Here is a 15,369-nt window from a genome sequence, read left to right as displayed (position 1 = left end):
AAACTGTTGAGGACTTCTAACTAGATTGAATGGGTTGTGAGAACTGGGATTCATAGAAAAACATGGCTTTTCAGGCCCCTCTATGGGGCCTGTTGGGCTCTATATATTTGCTTTTGGTAGTCATTCCTTGGATCTAATTTCTGTCACTTGAAACTGTTGTTTCCTGTACAGGATAGGCTGAGCATTCAGTAGCTCCTGCTCAGGTGTTTGGTAGCTCCACAGGCTCCCTCCCTCCACCTGAGTCAGCTGACTGTGTCCGCTGTGCCAAGGGACCTGGGGCAAAGGAAGGGGAGGGTGTGGGGCTGCTGGTGATGGGAAATCTCTGAGTGGGGAAAGGCTGTGCTAGGCCTGACTCACCTGCCCACCATTGACAGTTGGCACACTTCCCCCTAGGTTGACACCTTGGGCTAGTTCAGACTGTGATTGTTCTTGGGAAAAGATGACGCAGTTCCACATGTTGATTAAAACCAGTCCGTCTGGTGTGAGGAATGTAGTGCCTTATTTGTATTTTTGTAAAGCTGTGGATCGACACGACTTTGCTTCATGAATTCTTTGTTTAGTGACAAATGTGCCTAAAATTTGTATCAAATTTATAATATCTTGTGACTTTGCAACCATTTTGAGATTTAAAAAAATTTTTCTAGGCATCTTTTTTCTTTTTCTTACTATTTAACATTTCAAAACTTAAAAAGATAATTGTCCAAGTCCTTTTCAACTAATTTCTTTTTTCTTTCTTTCTTTCTTCTTCTCCTTCTCCTTCTTCTTCTTTTTTTGGTGCTGGGCATTGAATCAGGGTCATGTGCATGTGAGGCAAGCACTTTACCAACTGGCTATATCCCCAGCCCTCTTATATGAATTTGTTAAAATGTCCCAGTATATAATGTTGGGTTTCTTAGTTACACTGTCGGTTTTGTTCATTTCTTTTTTAGGCCTGATAGTAAGAAAAAAAGATGTGAGGCAGGTGTGTTACCGCACACCTGTAATCTCAGCTACTCAGGAGGCTGAGGCAGGAGGAGTGAAACTTTGAGGCCAAGCTGGGCAACACAGTGATACCCTGTCTAGAATAAAATTAAAAGGGCTGGGGATGTAGCTCAGTAGTAGAGTGCTTGCATAGCATTCACGAGGCCCAGGATTCAAAATCCAATACTAAAAGAAAAGAACATATGAGGGATATAAAGTGTGCTTTTAAAAAACTGTTCATTGATTATAAAGTAATATTGAATTATGAAATAGTAATCAAAATATATAATATCATATGTAGCATTATCTTTAAAGGGATAAGCTATATTTTATATTATAAACATTATATATATGCATGTATGTATACCTATATTTGTGTATTTATATGTTATACATACATATACAGTAATCACTAAATATAAACTTGAAACTGCAATAAAGTAAAACAGGAAAAATCTACTATCCAAAGTTTCACTATTGCAAAGATAAGCAATGTTAATATTTTGGTGGATGTCCTCTCAGCCAGTTTTCTAGGGTGAGTTTAACTTTTAGGTAGTCCTCATACTATATGCACGTGTAAATACATTCTATATATGTAAATATACATAGGCATTATATAAGTATATATAGTAAGTATATATATAGGCATTTCCCCATGTTATATCTTTTTTAAAAAAACTGATAGATTATTAACAATCATAAAACTATACAACTGCAATAGGAAAATCAATGTTTCTTTAATGAATTAAATGAAAACTAACCTGGATCTTACAGGGTTTTCAGCAGGTTCTGGGTTTGGTGCATACCTCCAAGGACAGGACATCAGCTTGCTGGGAGCAGCAAGGAGTGAAAAGGAGGAACAATAATTTATCAAACATTTTCCTAATGGTTTCCCCCCAAAGTTATTCCCCTGAAATTAAAACAGAAAATAAAATATAGGTATACCCAATTTTGGACATGACTCACCACCTGCATCAATCTTCATTTTACTGTTTCGTTATTACTTTTTTAAAGGTGCTCAACACAAACTCAAATTTCATTTTAAAGCCATGAAATTGAGGGATGTGATATAGCAATTTCTTAACATCAAAGTTTAATTACTGCACAACAGTTCAAGCAACAAATACAAAGAAAATATTTGTATTGCTTGCATCTTTCCTTCCAGCACAATCATGACTACAGCAGGCACTGTTGAACTGGTCACAAAAATCCTTGCATGAACAATATTCGTTCTTTTTTTTTTTAAATGGAAATTTTACTTGTTTTTCTTTTCTATTATGGAAAAGAGAGCTAGACAGTTTTAGCATCGTTTTCTGCTGGCTGATTAAAGTCGTGAGTATATAAGTCCTCTTGGTCACTTAACCTCCATCTAGCATGGAGGAGACACAAATAGTGAGGGAGTGTGCTTCCCTCATTCTTATCAATAGGAAAGCCAAAGCAAAAATAGAGCCCCATAGAAATTTCAACATTGAATTGTTTTGAAATCTGGAAGCTTAGGAGTCAAAGCTTTATGTGTCAGTAGACTCTGCAAATCTTTGTTAGCTCAAAATAAACCCTGATCTAGTAGATGATGTGTATTTCGAAGCCTATCTCTCAAAAAGCCCCATGTTCCTAGAAGGTCTATTAAACAGAGGCCAGCGGTAACTGCGGTTACTACGGTAACTACTTGCCTCCCATTTGCACTCTGTGAGAGTCAGGTCCCTGTGGTATAAAGGACAGCTATAAGTCTCCAGAGCATTTCAATCCATGCACACACACACACACACACACACACACACACACACACATACACACAGTTATCAATAGCCAACACTGCTGATACTCAGAAAACTAAATACTTTCCTAACTGAATTCTAAAGGAAAAGTACCTTGAATTTAAGGTTTTTTTTTTTTTTAACTTTAGTCTTCAGTATTGAAACTGCTGTGTTACTCCATTTTTCCATGAAAAGAAATAGAAAAATTAAGTTGGGAGAAAAATGTTTAAAATGAATGACCTTGGGAAAACATTATTAAATAGGTTGAGAAAAAACCTATGTATAAAGAAAGTATCCTGGGCTGGGGTTGTGGCTCAGTGATACAGCACTTGCCTATCACATGTGAGGCCCTGGGTTAGATCCTCAGCACCACATATAAATGAATAAAATAAAGGTATTGTGTTCACCTACAACTAAAAAAATAAAATAAAAATAAAAATAAAGAAAATATTCCAACAGGAGGTAAAACCTACATGCATAGGGTTGCTCACAAGAGCATAACTGATAATAACAGAAGCAAATGAAATATTCAGTAATAAAACTATGAAATAAATGAGGAAATGCCCAAATGATAAGATGTCATATAGCCATTAAAGATAATTAGGGAGATGATGAAAGATGAAGATCCGTGACGTTGCTAAGCCAGATACAAGCAGAATCCCTGCCACGTGTTAACAGCATGTATACTGCGCTCCTGTGCAAAAACCACCTGGAATGTATGCTGAAATGCTGTGTCACTGATATGGGTAGTTTTCCCTCCATTGAAAAATGATAGAAAGCTTTTATAGTGGCTAAAAATTCTTTAGAAGAAAACAAAAATATAAAACATATCTTTGAAAGAATGCACCTGAGGGAGGCACAGTGCTGACACTAGGCAGAAATCCATTTGCCTCGACTAGGGAAGGTGGCATCTGTCCAGGCGCAGCTCTCAGGAGAGGGAGGCCCTTCAACAGGAGGGAGAGGAGTGCCCTAGAATATCCATGGCCTCACCAGAGGTCCCCAGTGTCCCCACTGTGTCCCCAGCCAGGCCCTGATGTGCCCACCTACAGCACTTTCATAAATACACACTTCTATGTTTGAGAACAAAATTTTACATCAGTCTTTGTAAATACAGATGCATAATTATCTCCTCATAATAAAACAGTTTTCAATCAGCAATAAGTTATTTGTTTTTTAAATGACAAGATGGTGTTAACTATTTATACATGTGACCATAGAGACCATTGGATGATAGCCATCACAAGTACCACTAGATAGAGCATTATGTAAGAAAAGAACAATTTCAATACAAAAGAGAAATACTCCATTTCCTATTTTACTGTGAGAACTGGGGCAAAAGATTACATTTTCTCTAAGTGCAATAGAATGGAGTTACAAAGGCTTCTCCATAAGCCCCAAAATATAGGGATGGAATATTTTTTATTGTTTTATGTTGACAATTATAACTACTAGCAAATTTAGCTCTCTGAGGAAAATGTTCAGTTAAGACTAAATCACGCAGAGCAGTAATGATTCTCAAACAGTTGCCTAATAAAAATTTTTTTTTAAATAGGAAATTATTTATAACACTAAATTATTGTTATCAAATATACGTATATCAATGAATCACCATGTCATCATATATCATCAACATCAATAAATGCTGTAGTCAAGTGGCTTATTAGTATATTGCAGTATTCTACTACAAATAGCCATAAGGAGTTTAACATACTCAATATAATGATAATGCTTTAATTTTTGCATGCCATGTATCTTTCAGTTACATTCTCCCAATTGATTACATTCCAAATAGCTTTTAGATAATCAGGTCTGACTTTTTAAAAAACATTTTTTAAGTTGTTGATAGACCTTTATTTTACTTATTTATATGTAGTGCTGAGAATCAAACACCAGTGACTCACACATGCCAGGCAAGTGCACTACCGCCCAGCCCCAGCCCCAGTCCCAGAGCTGACGTTTTTATGCTGAAGGTAATAAGCATGCTCCCAGACATCCATCCCCTGCAGTGGAATAAGACCTGTTGTTCTTTGCGAAGGATCCTAATTAGAACAGGCAGCCATCTGCAAGCGTCCCTGCTCCTTAGTGAAACAGAGCCAACCCCAACCAGACCCCCCCCCCCACACACACACACCAACAGAGACAGCTGCCAGCTTCTCTTTAAACTTGTGGAAAGAACCAAAGTCACATTTGATGGCTTCCAGCAACTCTCCTTTGGGTTCTCCACCACCATTAGGACTCAGATTTGTCCAGAAAATAGTGTGATTGACATGACCTCCGCCATTGAACTTCAGTGCAGGTTGAAGGGCCACCTGAGCCGTAACACCTCCCTGGGCCAGTGCCTCCCGGTACTTTTCTCCTCCGCCACGTTCAGGTTGTTCACATTGGCCGCATGGTGCTTGCTGTGGCGCAGCTGCATGATCTGGGCGTTGACGTGCTGCTCCTGGACGCAGTAGTTGCTGGGCAGGCAGGTCGGGGAGGCTGGGCTTCTGCCCACACCCTAGAGGCACCTCACAGCGCTCAAGGTCCTCAGCCGCAGCCTCAGAGCCTCTCAACCGCAGCGCCCACCCCCGGGGTAGCTAGTGTCTGCCCCCATGTTATATCTTTTTTAAAAAAAATAAATTATTTATTTGTTCTAATCAGTTATACAGGACAGCAGAATGCTCTTCGATTCATTGTACAGAGATGGGGCACAATTTTTCACTTCTCTGGTTGCACAAAGAAGGGTCCATGTTGTATCTTGATCTTTATAAAATAAATGTTGATCATGATGATATTTAATAGAGTGAATAAATTATTACTACACCTTCTTCTATGATTCCTTCCTTTTTGAACATACAGATCCAGTTCTTGTATCAGAATAGAATAGTATTGAAACTTAGAAAAGGAGGAGCTCCTATCTTTTGTGGCAACATAACTGAAGGCCGATATGTTAAGTGAAATAAGTCAAGCACAGAAAGGCAAAGACTGCAGGATCTTATGCATATGCGGGATCTAAAAACCTTGCTCCCCTAGAAGCAGAGAGTAGAATGGAGGTTACCAGAGCCTGGGGTGGGGGGGGTTGAAGAGATGGAGGACAGTGAGTTCAAGAGATAGGAGGAGGAACTTCTAATATTCTAATAGCACACGGTAAGACAACAATTAATTATTTCCAAATAGCTAGTAGGAGAATGCTCCCAGAACACAGGAAGGAACACTGCTTCCTAAGCTGGGCCATAGATATGCCAGTTACCCTGATCTGATTGTCACACATTTTATAGTGTATTGGACTACACTGTGCCTCATAAATGTGTACAATTATTATGTGTCAGTTAAAAAGACAAAGGTTTGATATTCAAGTCTATTTTCTTGTAATTCAGACTTTTTTTTTCACATGTAACTTTTTAAGGATCAAACTGTCTTCCTTGCCATTTAGCAAAGGTAGAAACTTTGTTCAGACTTTTAAATTGTGTACTTCTGTTTCTTGGATTCTTATCTCTCAGCTAAGCATATAATTTTTTTAATATCAAAGAAATGATAAAAAAATTAAAATCCCACGATTGTTTCCAAGAAGAGTGCCTACCCTTCTTCTAAGCCTGACTTGCTCTTCTATGATAGTCTTTTAGATTAGTAGCCCCCCCCCAAAAAAAAGGAACAGAAGTGGTTTTGAATGAAATAATGTATTTTTTTTTAAATCCTTAAACTCAAAAGTAAGAAAAATAGAAAAAGATCCCCCACACCTTAGTAGTGCTTGTCTTTGGCCTGCTTCCCCTCTGAGACTTGGAAACTCATCTCCACGAGACGTGTTTTTTCCGTGCAGCCTTGCTCTTACCTGATGCTGCTCTTTCACATCATCTCAGTCATGTCATCCTCTGCCCTGACTACAGCTTTCCCCTATGCACTCAGAAGTGGGTCCTATGCTGTCATTCTGTGCTGTCTGTCCTGTTGTCCATCCAGCTGTCTGTCCGTTGTCCCTCTGCCTCTGTCTGAAAGGCATCCTCCACCTCCTACCTAGGGGCAGCCTGTACTATCCAGAACCAACCCACAGGTGCACGATGATGTTCTCAGGATTTGCTTTCCCGTTGCTACCCTCCCCATGGTCCTCCAGCTCCTGTGGTCTTCCAGCAGAGCACTTACCACAAGGAAGGAAGTGTTTCAGTGGCAGTTTCCCTGTCCTGCTGTGGGTTCTCTGAGGACAAACAAGAACCAGGACTCATCCTGCCTCTCAAGAGCTAAACACAAGCCTTTGCACATGGTATTAGTATGTGCCAGGTGTGTCTTCACTGGATGGTCGATTTCTGTGGATTTAATTCTCACAACAACCCTACAAGATAGACATGTTATTACCTCCATTTTGCAGATGAGGAAACTGAGCACAGAAGCAATGAGCAACTTCTTAGTCCCAGAGCACGTATTGATGATGCTAGGGTTGAATGCTAAACCAAGCAGTTAGATCTCAACTTATGCTTCTCTCTTGTGCTCAGTTACTCCCTACAGTGATTCTCAGCAGAGGATTAGGTGAATAAAGGAACCAAAAGGACCCAAAGAAAGGGTTGAATGACAGTATTGCAGACAGCCAATTTATCCAGTAACCTAGATGATTAGATGCACAGATGTTAATTTTTCAGCCAATTAAAATTATTCTTTTTGGTTTCCATCCCTCATCTCAGACTATTTTTCCTAAAATTATTTCTAAAATCAATTGTGTGTTTTCCTGCCTGATTAAATAGTTCACAGCGCATCATCCAATCATTTATTTTTCTTCCTTCCTTTCTTTTTTTAATACTCTGTTTCTTTTTTTAGTACTAGGGATTGAACTCAGGGCTGGGCACATGCTTGGCATACACTCTATCACTGAACTACACCCAGCCCTTTTATTTTTTATTTTTTATTTTTCTTTTTTGAGACAGGGTCTCACTAAGTTGCCCAGCCTGATCTCAAACTTTTGATTTGCCTGCCTCAATCTTCTGAGTTGCTTTGAATTACAGGTCTAGAGCACAGGCCCAGGTCATTTCTTAATGACTAGAACCATCTTTGAGATTAACAAATGTTAACTGTGGTCTGAGTTTCATTAGCATCTCTTAATTAAGAGGGACCTCCAGGCACTTTTAAATATGGTTTCTTGACTGATTTACTTTTGTTTTTGTCTTAAACTCTTGTTTGTATTTCTAGATGCTTCTTTGGTCTATTTTTAAAAGTGTCTTTTCGTGTTCTCTGATACCATAGGGCAGTAAGTCACTTAAGATCACTTCTTGCTCTCAACCCGCTGTTTACCAGTGGCCTCCTTGATTTTAGTTGACTGTTGGTGATCACTCATGGGGGATTGGGGTCACTAGATTTGTTGATGTTATTACTAAAAACCCTTCTTTGTGTGCTGTGTCCATCTCATTGTTGCCAAAGTGACCAGAGTGCTTGGGAGGAAAACATTTTAGTTTCCTCAGACTAACATATATATTTTTTAAGTATTTCTTTTTTAGTTACAGATGGATACAATATCTTTATTTCATTTTCAAGTGGTGCTAAGGATCGAACCCAGTGGCTCACACATGCCAGGCAAGCGCTCTGAACCACCATCCCAGTCCCTAGCATGTTGTTTTGAGAGGAAAGCCCTGGCTGTCTCTCTCTGTGGTTGCTTGGCCTCTGTGGAATCAGAGGTCATGTCTTACTGTCTTCTTTCAGTGAGAGCGTAGAGGCCAAGTGTCAGTCATGCCTTACGATGACTGGTGGAGGACTCCAGACTGTGAGAGAAGTCACGTAGTTAACTGTAAGTGACCCGACACAGTCAACCTTCAGGGAATTACTTTTTTTTTTTTTTTTTTTTTTGAGATTTGGAAAACCTTGATCTTCCAGGGTAAGCAAAAAAGAAAACATTTAAAAAGCTATCTCTAGTCAGTAAATAGAAATAAACATAAAGAAAGCAGGCTCTAGGTTTGGGGTTATCCAGGCTTCTAAGTTCATGACCTAGGGCCTGGGTGAAGAAAATAAAATAAGCCTTACTTAGCCAGGTCATTGACTTTTGACATTAGTCTTCTAACTTGGCAGAGTTGACCCCTGGACCTATTCTGAGTTCTTCCTCTTGGCTCCCCAGCCTGGCTTTCTTTGCCTGCAAACTGGTGTTCACTCTCGAGTCACTTTTTCTACATCTAGTTCCTTAGCATCGAGCTCAGTTAATGTGCAGAGCTAAGCACATTTTGTAAACGGCTACTCTTGCAGAAGGTTTGGTCCTCATACTTGCCACAGAGAAGCTCTGGGGTTGCCAGTTGAATGTGGAGAAATGTGTCCTCTCTGTCAGCACCAGCTGTGGCTGAGCAGGGGTTTAGCTTTGAAATTCCCTCTCCTCCTCCATCTTCTAACAAATCACTTTGTGTTGTTATTTCTAGTCTAAACCTTAATTTTATTCATTTATTTTTCCATATTTTTATTGGTTCATTATAGTTGTACATAGTGATGGGGCTTCATTGTTACATACTTAAACATGAACACAATATAACAATATAATTTAGCCAATATCATTCATTCCCCAGTATTTTCTCTTTCCCTCCCCGATAGGCCCTTCCTCTACTCTACTGATCTCCATTTGATTTTCAAAAGACACCTACCCCTGAATACCTTTCTTTTCCTTTTTCCTCTCTAGCTTCCATATAGGAGAGAAAACATATAACATTACTGAGTTTAGCTTATTCCACTTAACAATAGTCTCAAGTTCCATCCATTTTCCTGCAAATGACATAATTCTATTCTCCTTTATGGCCAAATAAAACTCATTGTGTATATATACCACATTTTCTTTATCCATTCATCAGTTGATAGACACCTAGACTGGTTCCATAGTTTGGCTATTGTGAACTGTGCTGCTATAAACATGGGTATGCATATATTACTATAGTATACTGACTTTAATTCCTTAGGATAAATACTGAGGAGTGACATAGCTGAGTCCTATGGTGGTTTCATGTCTAGTCTTTTGGGGAATATTCATACTGATTTTCATAGTGTTTGTACTAATTTACAATACCATGAACAATGTAAAAGTATTACTTTTTCTCCTTATCCTCTCCAGAACTTATTCTTGTTTGTATTCTTGATGACTACCATTCCGACTGGACTGACATGAAATCTCAATGTTGTTTTGATTTTCAATTCCCTAATTGATAATGATGTAGAACATTCTTTCATATATTTTTTGGGCCATTTGTATTTCTTCTTTGAGAAATGTCTATTTAATTCATTTGCCTATTTATTAATTGGTTTGTTTTCTTGGCATTTTTTGAGTTCTTTATATATTCATGTATGTAGACATATGTTTGATTGACTTAGTAATTATATATATTGATGCTGAACAGTGTGACATTTCGATATATGTATTATATGTGGGATGTGGACTGATCTAATCATGACAACTAACTTATCGTCTCATTTATTATTTCTTTATGTTAGGAACATTGAAAATTCTTTCTATTAGCTATTTTGTACTATTCAGTTATTAGAGTCAACCATAGTTATCCTACTGTGCTCTACCAAACACTTTCTAAGAGATTTCCTAATACCTCATTTGGGGAACTAACTTGAACCAAACTGAACTATGCATCACAAACAAGAGTAAACTTTTTTAACTTACTAAGCCTTGGGCCTCATTTTTTTTTCCCTCAGTAGTGGGGTTTGAACCAAGGGAAGGCCCTTGCATATGACAGGCAAGTGCTCTATCACTTAGCTATATCCACAGCCCTTTTCAAAATTTTTATTTTGAGATAGAATCTTGTTAAGTTGCTGAAGCTGGCCTCAAAGTTTCAATTCTGTCTCACTCAGCCCCCTAAGTAGCTGGTCTTACAGGCATGCACCACCACATCCAGTAAACCAAAATTTCTTCAATGAATTTTCAACTGAATTCAGGATAGAAATAAGAAGACATTAATAAATAAATTGAAATTCAAACTGAAGCTATAAACTAAAGTGAAAATGTTGATAATATTACAGGATCAAACCATACCCAAGGAAAAAGAGTTTCTTGGTTGCTTCAATTCTGAAACTATAAACTAAAGTGAAAATGTTGATAATATTACAGGATCAAACCATACCCAAGGAAAGAGAGTTTCTTGGTTGCTTCAATTCTCTGGTCAAGATGGCCGTTGATTGCCGTACTTTCCCAATCATGGGGGGAAAGAATGAAAACAACCTTTTTGGAGAAAACTATCTGAAGCCTCATTTTCTTCAATCCCACATTTGAGCTTCAATCTCAAGGTTTTAAGGGTTTTTTTTTATATACAGCCTCTCTAAATAATTTATCCTTTAGAAAGAGTTATATTGAAAGTATAACTTTGATACTGAAAAAAAAAGGAAAAGTCTTGTTTATGAAAGTGGTATCTATTTTCAAATATTTTTTTTTCTTTTAGGGAAATCAGAAACAAGGCAAATGTTCAATTTGGAGATAACGGAACAACAATATCTGCCGTTAGCAACAAGGCATACGTTTTTGAACGGAACCAATCTGTTGGAGACCCTAAAGTTGACTTAATTAGAACACTGAATATTCCTGTACTGGTAAGCAGACATTTTTATGTCATTGTGAATTTTAGAAGAAAGGAAAAAGATAAGGCTAGTATATGGTTTTGGTTTTAGGAACCACTATTTAGGAACCTATTTAGGAACTACTATGTTTAAAATATATATAAAAATATATATATATAAAATGTAGAAAATGTATCTTCCTTCTCTTCTTTAAAGCCATCTTAGACTTTTTCCCCCTGAGGTCTATTAACAAGGTCTTTTCAAATGATAATAAAAATACAAATTTTAGGATTTGTTTTCACAGTTTCTTCCTGTGTGTTCAACATTAGCACTTGTGAAATAAATAAGAATTTCTTTGGTAGCTAGTAATTTAAAACATACTTATTTGTCCCCCCCCTTCTTAGTTGAGATTTCTATCTGGTATTTCAGATTCTAGAAATATGCGGATTGACTTTTTTCTCCCTTTTTCAAATTGCAAAGAATGGGCCATTGATTAGAACCTATTGATAATGGCAATTCCACCTTATAATGGCACCTATACTCTACCTATACTATACTGAAACCCAGGAAACTTGTTTTTGGTGGTTGTGGAGGACCAGGGATTGAACCCAGAGTGCTTAACCACTGAACCACATCCCCAGCCCTTTTTATATTTTTTAAAATTTTGAGACAGAGCTTTGCTAAGTTGCTTTAAGGCCTCGCTAAGTTGCTGTGGCTGGCTTTGAACTTGCGATTCTCCTGGGACCAGGAAACTTTCTGATTCAAGTACACCAACCTCTTCTGAGGTTCTCACTGTACCTCCTAGGTGACTGCCCCATACATATTCAGTTAGACACTTGTTGGATCTAGAACCTAAGAGAATATGGATCCCAGATCCTGCCTTACCCTGCCACCTAGTGGTGTACCGTTTATAATGAGGGTTCAACTTTCAGCTCTGCTCAGAAGGAATCGTTGCGCCACCGTGTGGTCAAAAATGCCACGTATTCACAAGAACTTCCCCCTTTGTGATGTTGGGATAACAACCTGCAAATGAGGATGCTAAGCTCACGTTTACAAAACGTAATATGAGAAGGAACAACAACTGAAGAGCCTTATTATTCCACATGCAACCAGAGAGGAGCTCACAGACTGATTTTCAGCTCTTTAACCTCAACATAGAAGTTTCCAGCCCCTCTTGATGAGGGATAGTAGAAGAGAGCAGGGTGGAGGTGTTTGGGAGAGGAGCACACTCTGATCTTAAGTTGCCTTTGTCACCCAGACCGTCATAGAATGGGCTCAGGTCCGCTTCCTCAGGACGCTCATCGAAGCCATGTTGAAAGCCTATCAGCAGAAGCTCTTCGTGACTCACACGGTTGACGAATTGCTCTGGGGCTACAAAGATGAGATCTTGTCCCTCATCCATGCTTTCAGATCTGACATCTCCCCATATTTTGGCCTGTTTTATGAGGTACGTTGAGTTTTCTTCAAAGCTTCTTTGTTCAGCTTATGGTGAGGGCAAGGGGAGAGGCACCCCAACTAAGATTTCTTCTTAGATTTTCTTCTAGAATTCCAAAATTGTCATTCTAGATGTGTCTTATACTGTATGAGAAGTAAGAAAGTGTATGTGTGTGTGGTTTTTTGTTTTGTTTTTTCTTTTTTACCCTGAAGCTGGGGATTGAATTCAGGGCTTGCACGTGCTAGGAAAGTACTCTGCCCCTGAGCTACATCCCCAGACCTTTTTAAATTCTATTTTGAGACAGGGTCTTGCTAAGTTGTCAAGACCGGCCTCAACCCTCCCTGTTTCAGCTTCCTGAGTAGCTGGAATCATAGGCATCTGCCACCATGCCTGACAAGAAAGTGGGGTTTTTTTGTTTTTTGTTTTTTTTGAAGAAAAAATTATCGAATAACATAAATAGTTGGCAAGTTGGTAATAGACAAAATTAACCTCAGGAACAAAGTGTTAGATTAGGGGTAGGTAGGCTCCAGGATCGCAGGTAGCTTGCTTATCTTTAAATATGTAGTTATTTTCAAGTTCAGCCTATCTGAGAATCTTACTCTTATCTATGGCACAGCCGTCTGAAAAATTCCTTCTCCAGGATACTTCAAATTTTGTTCTCAAGCCTTTGAATTGATTGAATGAGGTCCACTAACTCACAGTTTTTTTTTAATATATATATATATATTAAATACACATACATACTAGGAATTTAACCCAGGGTTAAATTAATCACTGAGCCACATCCCCAGTGCTTTTTAAAATTATTTTCATTTTGAAACAGGGTCTTGCTGAGTTGCTTAGGGCCTCACTAAATCCTGAGGCTGGCTTTGAATTTGCAATCCTCCTGCCTCAGCCTCCTGAGCACTTGGGATTATAGGCATCTGCCTCACCTACTCATGTTCTTGAGGGTGATGTCTTTTAGTTAGTTAACTGATTGCAGGTATTTATTCCATCCATGAAAAGCTGTCACAATAGCACATCTAGATTTGTGTTTAACCAAACAACTGAACAGCCTATCCTAGACAAAGTGACACAAAGTTAACCACCATAGTTATTTTAAATTATCACATTTATTTATTTTCAGAAAAATGGAACTAATGATGGAGATTACGTTTTCCTAACTGGAGAAGACAATTACCTTAATTTTACAAAAATTGTGGAGTGGAATGGAAAAACGTAAGTCTAACGACTTATAGGTTTAATTATTTTTTTCGTTTTTTATTTGAACTAAGTATACATTCTTTAAAAATTTTAGCATTTTTGGATGAAAATGTCTAAATATGTAAATGTGAAAATGTATAAATATTCTTTAATTATTTTGTAAATTAAGGGGACATAATATATGTTTCAAATTAAATAATAATGACTTATAGAGTTATCGGGATCAGGTGTAAATTACAAGTCAGGGTCAAATCTCTCTCTCTTTCTCAGTAGTCATGGAAAGATGTGCAGTAGCCACAGCACAAATGCTTTACAACCAGTGATTGTTTGAGGAGGGAAGGATGATTCTGGTTCTCTTTTTAATTTCATGATTGTGAATTTTTGATGTATTTTTTTAAAGATAAAATATGTGTAAGTTCAGTATTATAGCATTTTAAGAATGTTTTATATTTTAATACTTACATTGTATCACTAATCTACTTCCAAAACAGGAGCTGAGATAGCTTACAATAAAGCTACATAGAAAACAAAATAATTTGATTTTTTTAGAGTCAGAAAAATGAGAAACCTTTAGGGAGAAGGAGGCTAATTCTTCAAAACCCAAAGTCAAGGAGTTCCATTCCTGAACATTTGATTTACTTGTAAACTTCAGAGCAATCCAGGAAAAGGGATGTACAAAGAGTTTTATAAGTTTTATTGGCTGTATTATTTCAAGAGAAATAGTCTGCATCCTGACTTCAAAGAGAAATTCATCATGTGTATTTTTTGTAAAAAGAACTTTGGGTAACATAATGAAAAATGTTAATAGCAATTTTAGGTGTAACGTAAGCATTTCATATTACCATATTTCTAATTCATTGGAATAATTTTATAGAAAGCTTAGCTAATATCTGTGAGGTGCAATTCTTTCTGTTTCAAAGATATATTCCAGAAAACCCAGGAAATGAGCGGTTAACTTGTCCTGTTAGTACTTATTCTGTATCAGTCATCTGGCTAGTTAAAGAACAGGAAAAAATAAAAAGCATTTTCTGTAAGAATTATTAAGGCAAAATGCTTCACGGTGTACCTAACATACTACTTCTTTTAAGAAATACAAATTTATAAAGACATTAAACAATTTTTTGAATATACAAAAAAAAAAGAAATACAAATTTAAAAAGCATGTCCACACATGAACCATGTCAAACAAACCAAGGAGGCACCAAGGAGGGTGAGCAGTCACTTCACAGAAGTGAAAACATCAAACTCCTCCTCAGTCAGGTAGCCAAGGGCATCAACAGTGGCAGGTCGTGTGGATACCCAGGTGATAACAGGCACAAAGTGGTACTTGGTCTCTGTGGTCTTCTTCCCAAAGCCCAGCCATGAGAAAAATACCAGACTAATCCTCAAGGAGGGATATTTTTAAAAATACCCAGCCATCCCTGCTCAAAACTGCCAAGGTCATCAAATACAAAGGCAAGTGTGATAAAGTATCACAACACAGAAGAACCCCAGGAAATATGACCATGATGTGACTTCGTGGTGTCCTGGATGGAT

The 15,369-nt window shown here is 37.8% G+C and overlaps 1 protein-coding gene and 1 pseudogene across 1 annotated transcript in view; one reads left to right on the top strand and one right to left on the bottom strand.

Annotated features, from left to right (window-relative positions):
* The window catches only part of Scarb2 (scavenger receptor class B member 2), a 58,454-nt gene that overhangs the window by 22,022 nt on the left and 21,063 nt on the right, over window positions 1-15,369 (top strand). The window contains exons 3-5 of the mRNA XM_078021427.1: window positions 11,081-11,228; window positions 12,454-12,642; window positions 13,757-13,848. Of these exons, the coding sequence (XP_077877553.1) occupies window positions 11,081-11,228; window positions 12,454-12,642; window positions 13,757-13,848 (429 nt within the window). The remainder of the gene's footprint in view (window positions 1-11,080; window positions 11,229-12,453; window positions 12,643-13,756; window positions 13,849-15,369) is intronic.
* On the bottom strand, window positions 4,634-5,145 carry LOC101968676 (superoxide dismutase [Mn], mitochondrial pseudogene; annotated as a pseudogene).

The sequence above is a fragment of the Ictidomys tridecemlineatus genome, chromosome 9 (genome assembly GCF_052094955.1).
Source record: "Ictidomys tridecemlineatus isolate mIctTri1 chromosome 9, mIctTri1.hap1, whole genome shotgun sequence".
Lineage (NCBI taxonomy): Eukaryota > Metazoa > Chordata > Mammalia > Rodentia > Sciuridae > Ictidomys > Ictidomys tridecemlineatus.
This window is presented reverse-complemented; position numbering and strand designations above follow the sequence as displayed.